Below are 17,216 nucleotides of genomic sequence, written 5' to 3'. Positions count from 1 at the left end.
AATTAAGGGTGAAGCAGCGAGAAAAGTAACCAAAAATTGTGCCAACGAGGAAAGCATTGCACTCTTAAGGCGACCAATGGGTAGAAAGGAACTCATTCTAGGGAGGGGTTTGGGAGGCACAAAAAGTTTGCCAAAAGGTTTTCCACAGTCCTGCCCCTTCCTCTGCATAGCCGTCTACATCAATTCTTGTTGAGAGCCTAGTAAGCCATGCGATGAGCTCAGAACTGCGCAATTGTTACTGTTTTCTCATTAACCTGCCGGCTGACGAGACCCATTATCGTTTTCCACGTGACCACACCTCTTAAATAACAATTACAGCATTTTATTTGTCCGAAGAATGAACCCAAATGAGAGCATATAATAATTCCTAATTTACTGAAACACTCAGGCATGAATATTATTATCTGTGGCACGCAGCAATAAATGTTTTAATCTAACTTTACAAACAATCAGCAAAGGTATCAAAAATCTCTGCTTCTTCTGCCCCCACCTCCACCAACCCCAACCCCAACCCATCAGCTTTGCCATCAACAGGGTCGTCTTGGTTATCAATGGAGGAGCAAACAAATTAACTTGTCTTGTCGTCTTCGCTTCTGTTGTCCCTCAATGCCAAGCAAGCAAATGTGGTTATTTCTGAATGGGGAGTGGGTAGTGGGTAGTGGATTGGAGTGCCTTGAAGTGGAGGGTGAAACTTTAAAACAAACAAACAATGAAACCAAATTCATGAGCAACAATTCCCAATGGACTGCCTACCTGTTGCCAACATTCGGGGCAAGACAAATAAACGGTGCTGCCAAGAAAAGGAAATTAAAAATCAACAATGCATACAAAAGGCCACCAGAGAGCGAGAGAGGAGGGGAGCGCTAAGTAAATCGCCAAAAGTCGAAATTAATATTTATAAACGCACGAATTGCGAATTTTCCGCTACACTGCTGGCCAGCAGGGGAACCTAATGTAATGCAAAAATGTAAAACTGCAAAATGAAATCGCGTTACACAACTAACCCTCCACAACTGGAGACCAACAGGACACTCACACACTCTAGCCATAAGCCATGGCTGCTCTGTGGAAGCGAATCCCAAGGAGCTGCACAGGAGCTGCAAAACGCTTAAATTACAGGCATAAAAAAATACGCATAAACATAATATAAAGACTGTGCGCCATAATCCCTTTGGAGTTAAAAGCAAGCGGCGAAAACTCTAAGCCTCTAACAAGAAATAACATTCTGAATTAGTAATAAACCGGGAGCGCCAAAAGCTGTACTCAGAGCAGCCAAGCCGCCAAATCACCAAACAGCCAAACAAAAAAACACAATAAATGAATGAGCTAAAGCCAAATAAAACAGAAGACCACAAGAACAACAAATCAAATGGAGAGCATTGCGAAAAGGCTTAACAAATTAAAAATGAGATGGAAATCACATTTTCATAATTACATAATTACGAATTCTATTTCGTTGATTGAGATGAAGTAAAGCAATAAAGGACTTTTCTCAAATATTACCGTTCAACTTTTTAGTGGAACTTCTATAACTTTTTTTTTTTGGAAACTATCGAAAAAGTAACTCCCAACATCTGACCACAATTTTGCTTCACTTATGGGTTGAATTTCCTAAAATACTTAGACAAGAAATACTTTTAACAGAAAATAGTGTTTTTTTTTTGCAATCAGACTGAGAATTAAATTCAAGTACACTTTATTTTATTATAGACTTTAATTAAACAATTAAATGTATCGCATTTGTAAAAATTTGCAAAATATGTATGCAAATTAAATGACAGTCTGACCTAACATAGCTATAGTAATTCACAGTATGATCCCGATCGGATAACTCGTTCAAGAGTTTATAAATCACAAGACAGGCAGCATATGATAATTCATTTCACCAATATCAACCAAATTATACTTATAATTTACAATGAAGACATAAAAATCCTGGAAATACCAATAATTTGTAGCGAGTCGAATTTGTTATTCGATTTTATTGTACTCTTCTAGGCATTTTTGTTTTATAGCTTATCTTTCCTACTCTTGACAGCAAGTCGATTGGCAAAATAAAGGAATTGAAATCAATTAAAAATAAAACATTTCGCCACTTCAACTAGCTTTTACTGTGAAATCGGCCCACAGTTTTATTATTATTATTGTTTATCGCTTAATTGCTGTGTTGTAACCCACCAAAAAAGTTGTATAATGCATATTATGTGGCGCAGCTGCCATTGCATTACAATAAGAACTTCTCTGAATGATTGAGTGAAGCCTTTAGGGCATAAAGAGGCAACTTACATTGCTCGCGCCCTTAAGTGCCATACAAATTGTGGAAAAAGGGAAAGCTTTAACATCAAAATGCCGCATGCTCGCGTATTAATTTCACGCGCACCGCCCACAATATCCGCAACTTTATTAAAAAGCATAACGAACACAAACATGCCACCAAGACACATGCAAATTTTATGGTTTTAAACACGTGTCATATGGCAGCATCAGCCGTTCATGCCCCCGTTCGGTGTTCGCCACCGCGTCGAATGCCACAAAAATAAATTAAAACATTCATTTCACTTATTTGCGTATAAATAAATACAATTTCAACGCGACTCGCAACAATTGTATGCAGTTGAAAGTTCATATACACTCGTAAATAAATAAGAAAAAATAAATTACGTATACGCGACATACGCCCGTCCGACTGCCCGACCGCCTGACAGTGCAGCTCGTGTGAAAGGCGAAAGCTTTTAAGCGCACTTAACTCATAATTTCCCGTCCAAAGCATCGTGAAAATGTGTGCAAAGTGCAAATTGAAAATTAAAAAGTTTACAAATTTGTTTTCACTCTCCCACCCGAGGGCGTAGACCAAGAATCTGAATAACAGACGGTTTCACGAAAGAATGGCTGACACAGCCTGACCTCGATTGGATAGCAGACATATGCTCGTATATGGAACATAGGCATGTGAGGGGAGATGCATTGTGGTTGGCCTAACTTCCACATCCTAATGAAACATTATGCTTAAATTTATGAAATACATTGTAAAGTTTAATGGGAGCATTAAAGATTTCATGTGCTCCTGCCGTTTTACATAATATAATGGCAGTCAAATAAAGAAAGGGCTTTCTTTTTTCAAATAATTAAGGAAGGCCAGTTAATTGCCTCCGTAGTTGGATGTTACTGACTTTTTGTGGATTGGAAGAAGAAAAGGTTTGAAAAACTGCAGAATTGGGAGACAAATTGAAGTAACTAAGGAACTAGACACTAAAAATTGCAATTTTTTGATACCATTTATTAAAATGATTACACTCTCTACTACCAGGATTCTAGTTCGCCTTACGAAACTTCAAAACTGTTCAATATGTTTTGAGCAGAATATATTTTTCACACTCTAAGGCATTTCATTTATATAACAGTTTTTTTTCTGTTAATAAGATAATGGCTAAATTTTCCAAAAATAGTGCAAGTCGAGCCATTAAGTTTCCCTTCAATTCTTCGAATTAATAATATTTATTTATAATTATCGATTTATTGCCGTGCTTGTCGAATTATGTGGGTGATGTGAATGGGAATGGGAATGGGGAAATGTATTTTCCTATTAACTTGCCACACCAATTTGCCACACACATAACAAAAGGAGCATAAAAAACCAAACTGGCAACGTCCAAGCCTCGCTCCACGAAGCATAAAATCGCGTTTAATGCTCCACACAAGCCGAAGGCTCAGAGAGAAAATGTTTTATAACTTTTTAATAACTAATGTTCAGTAACAAATCTGAGCCTAGAAACGTGCAATAAAATTATTTATGCGCGCAGCACGCGGCAATTTTTTGATGACATCATTATGCGGGAATCCAAGACTATACGAGTAGCAGCAAATGAGCGAAAATATGAAGACTTATCGCTCGGTCATTTATTGTCACAACTTTTATATGATTTTAGCCATTTAATTAAAAGTAATGCTGCGCTCCATTCGAGTCTTATTAATGCAGCGACTTGCCTCTCTCTACTTACAGAACTGGCACGCCATTATCAGCAGCTCGCTGGCCTCGTTGCTGTTGCTCGGCATCTCCACGCTGATAGCCATTGCGTTGGTGATACACACCGAGCTGGTGCCGAAGAAGTATCTGAAAATTGGCAGCAAACCGGCCACACCCACCAAGGGCGGCACCCACCACAAGGCGGAAGCGCTGCAGGAGAAGCGCCGCGAAAGTCTCAGTAATATAACACAAATTAGTGCGCAGTCACCGGTGGGTGCACCGATGGTGGTTGCCCGGCGACGTCCGCCCAGCACGTTGGCCGGCCAGTTGCCGATGGCCGGCATTAGAGGCGCCATAGGCATCAGCTGGCTGTTGCCGCTACTATTCGCCATTGCCGCGCCGCTAATTTGCAGCATTATTGGCAAAGGACCGCGCCACTGGTGGCTGGAGGTGATGTGGACGAAGCGGGCCACGGATGCGAGCGGTGCAACAATGGGTGGGGCCAACGGTGGTGCTGAGACAGCAGATGACAAGTACGAAGGACTCTATTATGCCACGCACACGCTGCTCAATGGCGATAATTTACTGCTCGAACCGGAGACGCTGCTCGGCAATGCAACGCGACGCAGCGCGGCGACAACGTTGGGGCAAGACGAGGACGCTGTCGCAACAACGTCCATCTCATCAATCATCGATAGCAGCATCACCAGCAGTAGCAGTAGCAGTAGCACCAGCAGTAGCAGCAGTTTCGTCACAGCCGCGTCGCTCACTTGGCCGCAACAGCAACAACAAAGGCTCGCCTGGAGTCGCGCTGAAGTGTCGCATCAGACGGCGGCTGCCTTCACATCCGGCCCTGGAATGGGCGCTGCGTCGGTGGCAGCGTCGCCATCGCTGAGCTTCATTCTATTCGTTTGCATCGATTTGCTCTTCATCTTGCTATTCTTTGCACTGTTCGCCATTTTAATGAAGAAACTTTTGTGGCTCTGGCACAAGAATCGCAATGTTCACACGCATCCGTTGGATAAATTCAATCTGGCGCTGCGCAGGAGGTAAGTGAGGGCCGCAAAATGCCGCCAGATGTCGGCGCAAAGTGTGTAAAGTTGGGATTTCTAATTACGTCGCCACCAAAAGGAAATGACAACTGTCGATTTCTTTTTTTTTCACACAACTGTGGGCGAAAATTGCAACTACTGACAAATACGAAATACTCGTAAACAACGAAAAAAAGAAATAGAAAAACTGAAATAAAGTAGAATTGCAGTCGATTTTGAAGCTATCCTTAATGCTATCCTTCTTAGTTTTGTCCTTAAAATCTATATATTCTGTTAAATGATTTTAGAAAATCATCCCATTTCTCAATAATTTCTCAACCAAATTTAAAGGTATTTTACTTAGATTTCGAATGACAACTCTGCTATATTCTCAAATATATTTATAGCTATATTTGTGCTAATAAAAAAACTTACATAAATAGGTTTGATGTTCGGTATTTCCTAGAACCCTCAAAGAGCTATAAACACGCTAAGCACAGTAACAATGGCTCTACCATCATTCAGTGAGAAACCAGGAATTAACTTTTCTATCCTAACATTATTTACGTCTTTCATCCTGGGGGCGAAAATTGAAACTGCTGACTAATACAAAATACTCGTAAAAAAAAAAAAAACTACAGAAATAAAGTAGAAGAATTTCAGTCGATTTCGTAGCTATCCTAAATGCTGTCCTTCCTGGTTCAGTCCTTAAAATCTATATATTCTTTTAAATTTTTTATTTATTTTTTATCAGTTCGGCTGCTATGTAAAATGTACAGGCAATGCCTTAAGCTGATTCTGGTAAATGAATTTAGAAAATTACTTCACTTCTCAATCAAATTCAACATAATTAGTTGATATTTTAATCATATTTTGAAAGAAAGCTCTGCTGACTACATTCTTAAATACATTTATAGCTATATTTGTGCTAAAAGAAAAAACTTACATAAATAGGTTTGATGTTTGATATTCCCTAGTAACTCTAAAAGAGCAGGAAGCACACTAAGCCCATATACGTATTCTTAGTATCAAGTGGAATCAGGAATTAAATTTTATATCCTAACCTATGCCTTGCTTCGTGCCTGTACCAAAAATAAGTTCACTCTCTACCTTAAATATTTGCAAACCGTACTGGGCACAAAAATCACCAATATTACCCTCAAAAGGATTAATACGACCATTAATCCTTTTGAGGGTAATATCAAACCTGGTTATAAAGACTATTACAAGTAAAGTGTGCGAAATAAGTCTCTGGGACATAAATATGTTTTGTTGTAAATGGTATTTATATTTATAGTATAACCATTTTCTCTCTTGCTAGCTAGAATTCTCACAAAACTACCATTAATTTGCATCGCTATGACTAAAAAGGGCTTGCAGCTTTGTTGCAAGAGAAATAAGTTGAAATAAGTTGCTGGGACAAAAAATAGCTTTTTTATTTATTTTTAATATTCCTAAATAAAAAACCGGGTATGAATTTGAAAAAATTTAGATTTTTATTGAATTTATTATGTTTTGAAGCAAGAGAAGCTGAAATAAGTTTCTGGGACAAAAAATAGCTTTTTTATTTATTTTTAATATTCATAAATAAAAAACCGGGTATGAATTTCATAAAATTGAGATTTTATTGAATTTATTATGTTTTGAAGCACATTTTTGTAAATTTTAGCACATTTCAGGATAATAGCTATTTTGAGATCCTGAAAGTTCCCTCCCATTCAGAGACCTTATTTGAAAGAACTCCACAAAAGGTTCGCCATTGGATTTTGATCTTGGATTTTTGAAAAATCCGTAAATTCATGGATAATTTAGCAATTAAAGAGAGCATCAGCTCGTCCCAAATTCGTCATGAACTTAATGTAATGATTGGCTCATGACGTTTAAAAATAATTTCAAGATCAACAGAACTTGTTTCATATTAAAAAAAAACTGTCCAAATCTGAATTACTACCCAGACATAAGTCGACACGATTGAGCTTTGCAGAGTCATGGAAATATTTATTGACTTACTAATTGACAGATTTATTGACCGACTTTTTAATGCACATCACACAACTAAAATCCTAGAAACTGAGCTCCCAAATATAGAACTCATGCTCCATTCTAGACCTTATTGTCCACTTAAAAGCAGTTGGTATTTAAAAGGCATTTATTCAGTAAATAGGAACTCAATAAATAATTGTATTAGGCATTAAACCCTGATATAATAATTTGTATGAATTGGTTCGTTAGCCACTGGGTATGACGCAGCCAGATCTTCTTCCCTTTTTTTCGGTTCCGGTTCCGGTTGTACCTCATGCCCGTACTCGTTATAGTTCTTCAGCAAATGGGCAACATGCGCATTGTCGCGCATCTTTTGTGCGTTGGCCTGCTGGGAAATTTTTAATTTGGCAATTCTTCCTCTGGGACGAGATCCGCGAGCATTCGTAGCACGTCTGCCAGCGGGTGGACCTCTACCACTCGGTAGACCTCTGCCAGCTGTACGACCTCTGCCTGCGGCTGAACCCCTGCCAACTGGAAGTCTCCTGCCGATTGGAGGGCCTCCACGACCTCTCCCAGCTGCAATGCCTCCAGCAACTGGCAGACGTCCACCAACTGCAGCGACTTTAAAAGTAGAATTAGTATCTGCAGCTGAGCCGGCAGCCACCTGAGAACTTTCCACAGCAGCATCCGTTGCGTCTGCAACTTCTTCCAACTCGTTTGGTTCGGACGACTCCGGTCCCTCCCAGGCCATGAAAGGACGTATGCCTAGTAATTCGAACACACCATGTATTACAACGCTAGCCAGTTGTATAATTTTTTTTTTTCCAAACACTCACCGCGACTCTTCAAATGTGCTTCAATTTGACTGTCCGTCAAATAGGCGACACTGATCTCCTGCCAGATGTCCTGTAAGCCGGGGTTCACCACGATATCCAATGACTTCTTGCGATAATAAATAACCACGCGCTTATCTACTTTACGATACACCACATGATACGAGTCCCTAGTCTTTTCGAGCACTTTCTCGGCATGCGGCAGCGACTCCTTGATATCCTCCAGCCAAATGCCGCCCAAACCGCGGCGCTCGTGATCCCGCAACAAGGTGAGGAAGGCACGAGCATTCGGTATATCATATTTCGGCTTATATCTGAACTTATTCGGCTTGACACAGTCGACCTTAATGCTTTTTGGCAGCCCATAGCGCATGAGCCACTAGAACACAATGGAATCTTACACCATCAAGCTGCTCTCTAAGCTTGCACCACTTACCGTCTTCAGGTCCTCCTCGATGTTATCCAATCTGCTGTCGCGCAGCAAGTCCTTAAACCCCATGGCGACCATAATGTCCGCCTGATAGCGAGCACGCAGGACCTTCACGCACTTCGTGACAACTCCGACGCGCATGCGCTTCGGGAATCGGGTGTAGTTCTCGCTGTCCTCGTCGCTGCCACTCTTGTCCACGGAAAGCGAAAGGTTCATCCCGAAACTTATGGGATGAGACTTCTCATATAGAAGATGGCATAGTTGGTGTTGTAAACGTTTACCTTTTGTGCATACAGCTCATGGGGATATTGGGTGGAATATCCATGATTTTAGCCGAAAATATTTTGGGAGAGATACGTTTGCAAGATTTCAATTGAATAATTGAATGGAAAAGTAAATTAAGCATAAGTAAGCAACTTAGCCTACTCGATTTGTGAGTTACAATATCAATTATTAGAGATAGGTTGTTACTGAGTTAATGTCCATGTATACTATACTATATAGCCGACGTGATCCTTGAGATACGTTTTTAGATTTTATTTAGACTCGTTTGAGAAGAGCGGAAATTCGCCATAAGAAACAAAAACATCTGAAAAAAGAATGTATTTGATAAACAATCGATGCAGAGTTTATTTGGTAGTAAAAATTGACCATTATCTAAAGCGATTACTATTCAAAAAGATATAAAAAAACTCTAATATTTACGTGTTACTTGTATACTTTTCTGTATAAATTGTTGAAGTCGTTTGAGTTGCAGTTTAATAAAGAGGCATTTAATTAATTCGACAAAGTATCCTCATACGAATATCTATTTTATTTTATTAGTCATTTATTATGTTTATTTTTAATTGTTGTATTTAAGAATTAATGTTGCCCCATTTCAAAGTCTATACATCACTTTTATTAATTATTTTTTAAATTATTACAATTTTATCGATAACTTTTTCTTTGCCATTTCTTGCCATTTTGTTTTGAGTTCAAAATGGACTCGATGGCTTGAAACTTACAGCGTTTAAAGAGATATAGAGCATATTTATTATATATTTATTTATTGTGAAACGTTTTCCGATATACGAGTATACATAACAGAATGTACAATTTACGTACAGAAGCGATATTAGACGGCTTTTTGCAAAGGCATTTTGCTTTTGTTTATAAAAATACATATTTAAAGTAGTAGTTAAATACATATGTATATACATATACGTAGTGCGTTAAATATGCCAGAATTGATTGCAATTAGAATGATTAAAACGAATATTGGTAGCTACTACCTATTAAAAGGGTGGGACATTTTGGCTGTGCCAATGAATCAGATAAATATTAAGCTACTTAACAAGCTTAAGCTGCTCATATCCTCTAAGCTTAAATTTAGCAGGAAAACCGAATGGCCAGCCCACTAAACGCTTCTAATTTCCTTTGCCAACTTGGCATAGCTTTTACATATTTATATACTTATAATCGTATACTCTATATTCCACAGGCTCGGTCTACTTTATCGCGCTGGTGGCTTGTTGGTCGCCAAACTGTGCACCGATGGATTTTTCATCGTTTATGTTAATTCCACGCCGGAAACTTTATGGGCATATCCATTTGGCATATCGTGCATACTATTGGTGAGTCCATAAGTTAGATTTCGATATTAAATTAAACGCAAATAGCTTGTTTTTTTTTTCATTTAAAAAGGTGCTGTTTTAAGCTTGATTGAGTCAATGAAGTTTTCCAGTTAAAGGCACTGTGTTGTTCAGTTTCTGGCAGCCCATTAGCTACGAATGGCTTTGATTTATGCAAATATTTTTTGCTTTTTCCGCGCATTTGCTGTGCATATTTCATCAAAGTGCTGCGAACAGCAACAAACTAATGCCTAATGCCTACCCTGGTAGGCGTCAAACCGTGTCGCCTCTCTGCATATTTTTTCCGCTCGACACAAAATTATGCATGCAAAGTAACCAGCCCGCCCTCTCCCCATCCCCTCATCACCTCCCCACCTCTGCCTCGACCAATGCAATGCAACCACTTTCTCTGGCTTCCAGCCAGCGATCAAAGAGGTGAAAATCCTTTTTCGTGTTTATTTTGCACTTGCCGGAGTACTTGACTTTGGTTTTTCACTTAAGACGCACTGAAAGAAGAATACGAATTCTTTTTTGTGTGTGTGTGTGTGTTTTTTTTTTTGTATATTTTTTCACCCGATTTGTTGTCTAAATTAAATAAGCGCACTTGATTTTTCCCATCTTGGCACTCAAGAGCGGCCCAAGTTGCTGTTACTTTTCAGCTGATGCCGCCCTTGGCAGGCACGAGATGAAGTGTTGGGCCAAGTGCTAGTCCTTGGGGCCCTGGTAACATGAAATGAACTGCGTGGCTAAAAAAAAAACATTCAGTAGGGCACTAAGAACAAGATTAATGTGGTATTTCATATATTTAATGAGGGCAGAAGGTTCTTAGCATTAAGACAATTAAATGGCGTAGAGTATGACGAGAAACCTCTTTAGTCCATTTACTTGTATGTATTCATTTCAGAATTTAATTAATGAATATTTTCTGTTTTGGCCACAAATCCACAGTCAAGTTTAGCTTATATGTTAATTTTATATTTAAATATATAATAAATTAATCGGATTTCATAATTAAATATAATTGAATTTACTTTTTTTCATTTATGTTTGCTTCGAATGCCTTGCAACGCAACTTACTTGCAACCTCGTTAGTAATTAAAGACTATCTCTGTGTCACACTTCAGAGTGAGTGAATACTCTGGTGGGTTCCCAAATCAACCATACTTCCAGAGTATGAATCACACAGAAGACTATCAAAGCCTTTCCGGACTTACATATATCGTTCAGACAGAGTTTCTATATTATACGTATAGAAGAATCAAGCAATTGAGCAATGGTCTGATATATGTGACATCTTAAACAACGAAGTTATACAAATTAATTCCGCACTAAGTGCTTTATTTTTTTTCGATTCCATATACGCCGATGGAATTTAAATGCAGACCTATAATCTTTTTTCTACATACTTAATCCCTTTGATTCAATTTAAAAACAAATTCTTTCTGTGACGTTTCTTTGAATATTGCAAACTGAACATAGTCTTTAATTGTATTTATATAAACATTGCATGAAAAATGCTCTTACTTATTCTATCCTGTTCGTACATTAGTTCCCTATTTCCAAATAACACCTGAAACACTAATGGATTTTTATTAGCGTAGGACATAAGTCTTCAAATGCGGTCCATTCTGGGCAGAAATCAAAACCATTAACTAAGAATCAAAATCGATTTAACGCTTCGCTCACGCTCGGAATTGGCATTAAATAAACAATTAGCCACCCAGGCCATATTGGAGAAACTAATCGTATAATTACACGCACACGTAGAATACACATACATATATATATACTTGTATATCTATGTATGTATACACACATATGTATATATGGTCGTATGTGTAAAGTGTGGGAAAACATGCAAAGAAATAAAACCAAGGACATAGCTATAGAACCGGACTATTAATAAGCAGCAAATTCACTTCGATTTCATATTGAGTGGGCGTGGCAGGGGCTTCGGCTTGGGCGTAGGCATGTATGCCATTTTCTGCCCTGATGTTCAATTATTTAAACAAAAGGCTGCAATGCTCTCGCAGTTAAGTCAGCTCCGTATAACATGCAAAGATAATCAATTCGGTAGCTGCTGGCCGTGCCCATAAAATATCATTACAACAATTGCTGGCTTACATACATATAAGTATATTGTAGGATTGTCTGTTGTTTTGTCTCCTGCACGATGTTCGTAATTAATTCCGCAGTTAAATCGCAGCGTATCCATTCCCTACCTCCATAAGATAAGCAACATGTAGTTAGTTAGTCGCAATACTTTAGCATCGATTTATGGCTCCTTTAATTTGTACAATAAATTTGTTAATCGATTGCCGTTTGGGGCTGAGTTTCGTGAGAGAAAATGCCGGCTAGAGAGTTGAAGTACTAATTGAATTAAATTGCCTCACTACCTCCATGTTGAATTAATTAATCAGAGCACGCCCAATGCCTGTATCGATACGAGTTTTTCGTGTATTTGTTCAATAAACGGATACTATACAAATATCTGTACGGATATGTTCAGCCAGAAAAAAATAAAAGGGGCTGCACAAACGGGTTGTAAATTCGTCTACAGACAATTCATTTAATTCTTTCGCAAATATATGATTTTCAAGGGAAACTATAATTAAATTTCTCTGTCCTATTGGGTCCTTTTTTACTGAACGTTTAAAAATTTATTGACTTGTTTTGCAGGATTTCTTTAAACCCTCCCAACCAGCTGAGGAGCCTTAAGGGTGGCCTCAGATAAAATTAGTGCCAATACAGCGGTCCCTAGCTAACCCGTCTAACCTAATCTTACGTAACCGCGACTATTCCCCAAGGCTTTCAAGATTAGCCAAGTTGCAAAAAATCCGCAAAAATGTGGGAAAATAGTAAAATGTGTGAACAATGGGGAGAAGTAGGGAAAAGTTGAGAATAATCTAAGAATGTTCCCATTTCATTAAATATTCCTTCAATAGTTTCGCAAATATATGATTTTCAAGGGCTTGAAAAAGGGAAACTATAATTAAATATTTCTGCTATTATGGCTTCATGTCCAGGTCCAGCCAGCTGAGGAGCCTTAAAAATGGCATAACATACATCTAAACTAATCTTACTTAACCGAGACTATTCCGCACTGCTTTCACGATTAGCTAAGTTCCCAATGCGGAAAAATAGTAAAATGTGTGAAAAATGGGGAGAAGCAGGGAAAATTTGAGAATAATCTCAGCAAAACTATGATGTTACCATTTCATTAAATAGACAAATAGACTTGAAGTTCCCCCAATACCAAGTGTTCAAATGTAGGATAAAAGCCTCGTATTATTTAAGTACTTTTCTTTAAGTCTCCTGATATTCTTATCGTTATTATTTAGAAGCCTTTTTTGCATTTCAAATAGCACCTGCATCAGCTGAAGACTTCTCGCTTTGTGGCAATATTAAAAAGTGATTGCTTAATTATGTTTCCAGGGTTTCGCAATACTCTGCTGTTTCATTTTTAAGGCGGAGAGCCAACTGCGGGGACCCCCCTTCCTCAGTAGCAATGGGAGCAGTCAGAACAACTCGCTGAAGCAGACCAAGTTCAACACGAGCAAGACCAGTCTGGACGATAACTATTGCACGGCGAGCATCAACAGTCCACTGAGCTGTAAGTATACACCGACACACCCGACAAGAAAGCAAATGAGGTCAAGTAGCGCTACTAGACCACTACACACTCATGCCAGGTCTACCCTCAACGCTCCTTAACCCTCTCTTTGCAGTCTACACCAGCCACGACAAGGAGAAGGAGAGCGAATGCCTGCCAGCAACAGGCGGTGTGGTGGGAGGAAGCGTTGCACCACCGTTGCAATCCAAACAGGGCCTCGAGCTGTCCAGCGCAACAGGCAACATTCCGGGGAGTGTGGCGAGCGGGGCCGGAGGCGGATGCGTACAGCTGCCGTTGACAATCATCTCCACGGCACCACGTTGCCAGCCCACAAGCACGGCTGAGACATTTCTCTCGGGCGGTGGCTTGATGGCATTGGCAGAGCAACCGCTGCCGCTGTCGGTTGCCTCGCCTGCCACCCGCTGCTGTGCCCTACTCAGTGGCAATGGGGGATTGGGCAGTGCGTCCGCCACGCAGGCAGTTAACGCTCTCGGCTATGGCTACGATGCCTACACAATGGGCGGCGGCATGACCAACAGCCTGGGGCGACGCGCCTTACATCAGCAACATCTGCAACACTATCAGGCGCCCTGTGGCGACTTTGTTGGCGTCGAGACGCTGGACATACTGCAAGGGGTGTCACCAGGTAAGTAACCAAGAAAGGGAACACATTAGTGGAATAATAACTTAACTGAAAGCGGGGCAAGTCTTCCGGCTGTCTCTGAAAAGCTAGCAAAATCTTCATCGTCATTCATAAAAGCTGAACTCTGTGTCTTTCTGAACACTTAATTTTAAAGAAGCGTCTTAGAAATCTGTTTCAAAACAATCTTTTACTCACCATTAGATCTGAAGAGCTACCGAGATCTGAATGATCAGTCATAAAAGAGCTATAAAAGCTGAACTTAGCGCCTTTCTGAACACCTTATTTTAAAGAAGCATTTTAGAAGACTGTTCAAAACAATCTTTTACTCACCGCTAGATTATTTGACAGGCTAACTCTGAAAAGCTGCCAAAATCAGATTCGTCAGATATAAAAGCTGAACTATACTCTTTGGACGCTTTCTAAACACCTTAATTTTAAAGAAGCGTCTTAGAAATCTGTTTCAAACCAATCTTTTAAGCACCGACTGATTATTTGACAGAATTGCAAAAGCCTAGAGAAGAACCTTCTAAAATAAAACTATTATTTTGAAACCGTACCGTATATTTTCTAAATATAGGGGCAAATAAATGGGGAAGTCTTACCATAAGTTATTTTTCAATGGGCGCCTGACTTTCCTCGCAGAGTCGAAGGACCTTTTTTGGAAAGTGTAAAGCACTTAAGCGATTGTCGACCGCAGAAGCAAAGTGCAAGTGCGTCTTAAACAATCCATAAATAATGACCAGTAAGGAGTCGAGTGTTAAGTGCCGAAACCACAACTAAGCCACCTCCTTTAAATCCGTTACAGACAGTATCATAGGCATCTTGCCGTCGGCCACGCCCCACACTCACTACATGCCGCTCCAGCACAATCCCTATGTGGACTTCATTCCCACATCCCTGATGCTGAGCATGCCAGGACCGGCAACAGCACCACTGCCGCCACCCACAATCAGCGGCAATCTGAGCGGTTTGGCGACAACCCTGCCCACGCCGAAGACACAAAAACGGGTGACAATTCTGGAGCCCACATCGCGCACCACCTTCGATCCGCTGCTGCCCACAATGGTGGCAGCGGTGGTGTCGACCACCAGCACCACAACAACAACAGCAGCGGCCATACCGCCCGCCCAGAAATGTGGAAGCGGGGTGGGGGAAGCGGATGCTACGCTGGATCGCATAACGCACGATCTGGACTATCTGCTCAATCGCGGCAGCTTGGATGTGGATCCGGTGGCGTCGACGCAGCCACCGCCACCACCACCACCGGCTGTAGTGAGCAAGACCTGCGACCCAACACCCCCAAAGCCTCAACAGCAACAACAACAGCAACAACAGCAACAGAGCAGCATGCTATAAGCAGAGGCTGCATTTACCAGTAAGTCATAAGTTTTTCTTCAACTGTAGAACTAACATAGCTAGGTTGTATGTCTAACATTAGTAATATTCCAATACTAACACAATCGAGCGTAAATTTCTGTTTTGTGTACAAACGATAACTGAAGCATTCAACTCATATTAATATCTGTCGACGAACGAAATGTAAATAATTACACAATTGTTTCCAGCTGAGAATTAGAAGAGCATTCCTATATTATTAGTTTCTATATGAAAAGATTGATCGGAAATGAAAAAAGTAAAGAAAGCTGTTCCCATTTTCGTAAAGCTTAAACTCTTAGTTTAATGCACATTTTCTTTCATCCTCGATTGCCAAAATTGATAGGAAAATGGAAAATTTTAGAAAGCTTTTTAGTTAATGGAGTTAAAAGAAGTAACTCCATAAAGCGTCAGAAAGTATTCCAAGTTTAGTCATTCAGTTAATGGAATCAAAAGTAATACACAAAATGTCACTCAAACTGCCCAAATTTAAAATTAAAACGGAAAAGGTTTGCCCAGGTTTCCCATAGATTTTTTATGAAAATGATGGCGAACAGGTTTTTGTTTACTGTTCAGTTTTAGGATTTATAAAGTATGACCCTCAATTAGAAAAATGCTTAACAGATCGACAAAATTAGAGAAAGGTGATCCCAGAGGTGCAAAGTGCTTAAAGCTTCTCCACAACTGGCGGAAATATATTTGAAAATGGAATTCCTGTATATTATCGTAGAGCAACGAAAAATCTTTAAAACTTAGCCTTTCAGTTAGTGGAATTAAAAGAAATTGACGAAATGGATATGAAAATGTGAAATTTTAAAACAGAATCAATTACGCTTTAAAAATTAAATTTTAGTTACTAGTTTTAAAAGTAATTTGCCGTTTCTGAATAAATAAATGCGTTAAAAAATATCACACAATTTAGAAAATACATATTTCACAAAAAACGCCAAACTCCACGCGATTACTTTTTCTTACTATTGGATCTACTATAAAATGAATTGTTATTTTGCTAGTTAATAATATTATTTTATGATGAATAACACAATATTGAAAACTCTAATCAAACACCTGGGAATAGTTCATTACTAAGCAATTGCTCACAGCTAAAATGTATAGCCCACAACTACAGAACCGATTGCGAATTATAAATGAATATATGAACAATCATAATTCGTAGGAAAAATGTCGAGTATTTTAACAAAAATTGTTATTATACACTAAATCGACTGCATAAGTTGACTATAGCATTTGATTTGTTTAATATTTGAACATTTGGGGGACTTATAGATAGGTTTTATTGAGATTCTTTTCACTTTAGTTGACAAACAAAACAGAACAATTTATGAAAATGGGAACAGGCTATATTTGACTTGTTTTCAATTCCAAATGCTCTTGGTTTTTTCCAAACAATTTCCTTAAGTAGCAAATATGTTAATTGGAATTAAAAAACTCCTAACATTATTGTTTGATTTAAATAAGTATGTTTAATAGAAAAGTAAATTGAAATTTAAAAAAATCACGCATTGTAAATACCCTTATTGCCATAAATGTGCATATACTGTGAATAATCAGCATTTGTTAAAAACATTAAACTAAAAACAAAACAGAACTCTGTAAAGTGATTTTTAGCATCATACAAAAAGTCATACCTAAAAGTCTACATTAAATATAAACTAAAATAACTTGCATTAACATAAACAAAATGAAATGAATTTAAACTCAAAACACAATT

At 39.0% G+C, this 17,216-nt stretch overlaps 2 protein-coding genes across 2 annotated transcripts in view; one reads left to right on the top strand and one right to left on the bottom strand.

Moving 5' to 3' along the window:
- Positions 1 to 15,466, top strand: part of LOC115626071 — a 130,095-nt gene extending 114,629 nt beyond the window's left edge. Inside the window, exons 16-21 of the mRNA XM_030521323.1 lie at positions 4,001 to 4,723; positions 4,793 to 5,013; positions 9,725 to 9,857; positions 13,290 to 13,467; positions 13,583 to 14,113; positions 14,916 to 15,466. Coding sequence (XP_030377183.1) covers positions 4,001 to 4,723; positions 4,793 to 5,013; positions 9,725 to 9,857; positions 13,290 to 13,467; positions 13,583 to 14,113; positions 14,916 to 15,466 — 2,337 coding nt within the window. The remainder of the gene's footprint in view (positions 1 to 4,000; positions 4,724 to 4,792; positions 5,014 to 9,724; positions 9,858 to 13,289; positions 13,468 to 13,582; positions 14,114 to 14,915) is intronic.
- LOC115625669 lies at positions 7,127 to 8,603 on the bottom strand. The gene is made up of 4 exons (XM_030520804.1): positions 8,523 to 8,603; positions 8,248 to 8,464; positions 7,815 to 8,190; positions 7,127 to 7,743 (listed from the first exon to the last, which is right to left on the bottom strand). Exons 1-4 carry the CDS (start codon positions 8,564 to 8,566, stop codon positions 7,187 to 7,189), a joined length of 1,194 nt encoding a protein of 397 aa, XP_030376664.1. The 5' UTR covers positions 8,567 to 8,603; the 3' UTR covers positions 7,127 to 7,186.
- Positions 15,467 to 17,216: the final 1,750 nt, after the last annotated feature.

The sequence above is a fragment of the Scaptodrosophila lebanonensis genome, unplaced genomic scaffold, assembly GCF_003285725.1.
Source record: "Scaptodrosophila lebanonensis strain 11010-0011.00,11010-0021.00 unplaced genomic scaffold, SlebRS2 tig00000080-arrow-pilon, whole genome shotgun sequence".
Lineage (NCBI taxonomy): Eukaryota > Metazoa > Arthropoda > Insecta > Diptera > Drosophilidae > Scaptodrosophila > Scaptodrosophila lebanonensis.
This window is presented reverse-complemented; position numbering and strand designations above follow the sequence as displayed.

Bases quoted from the DNA above. Each gene is read 5' to 3' on its own strand.
- LOC115625669 (XM_030520804.1), bottom strand. From the start codon at position 8,566: ATGGATATTCCACCCAATATCCCCATGAGCTGTATGCACAAAAG. The intron at 8,191-8,247 runs GTAAGTGGTGCA...ATTGTGTTCTAG, and splicing joins TCGAGGAGGACCTGAAGACG to TGGCTCATGCGCTATGGGCT. The intron at 7,744-7,814 runs GTGAGTGTTTGG...TCGAATTACTAG, and splicing joins AGCACATTTGAAGAGTCGCG to GCATACGTCCTTTCATGGCC.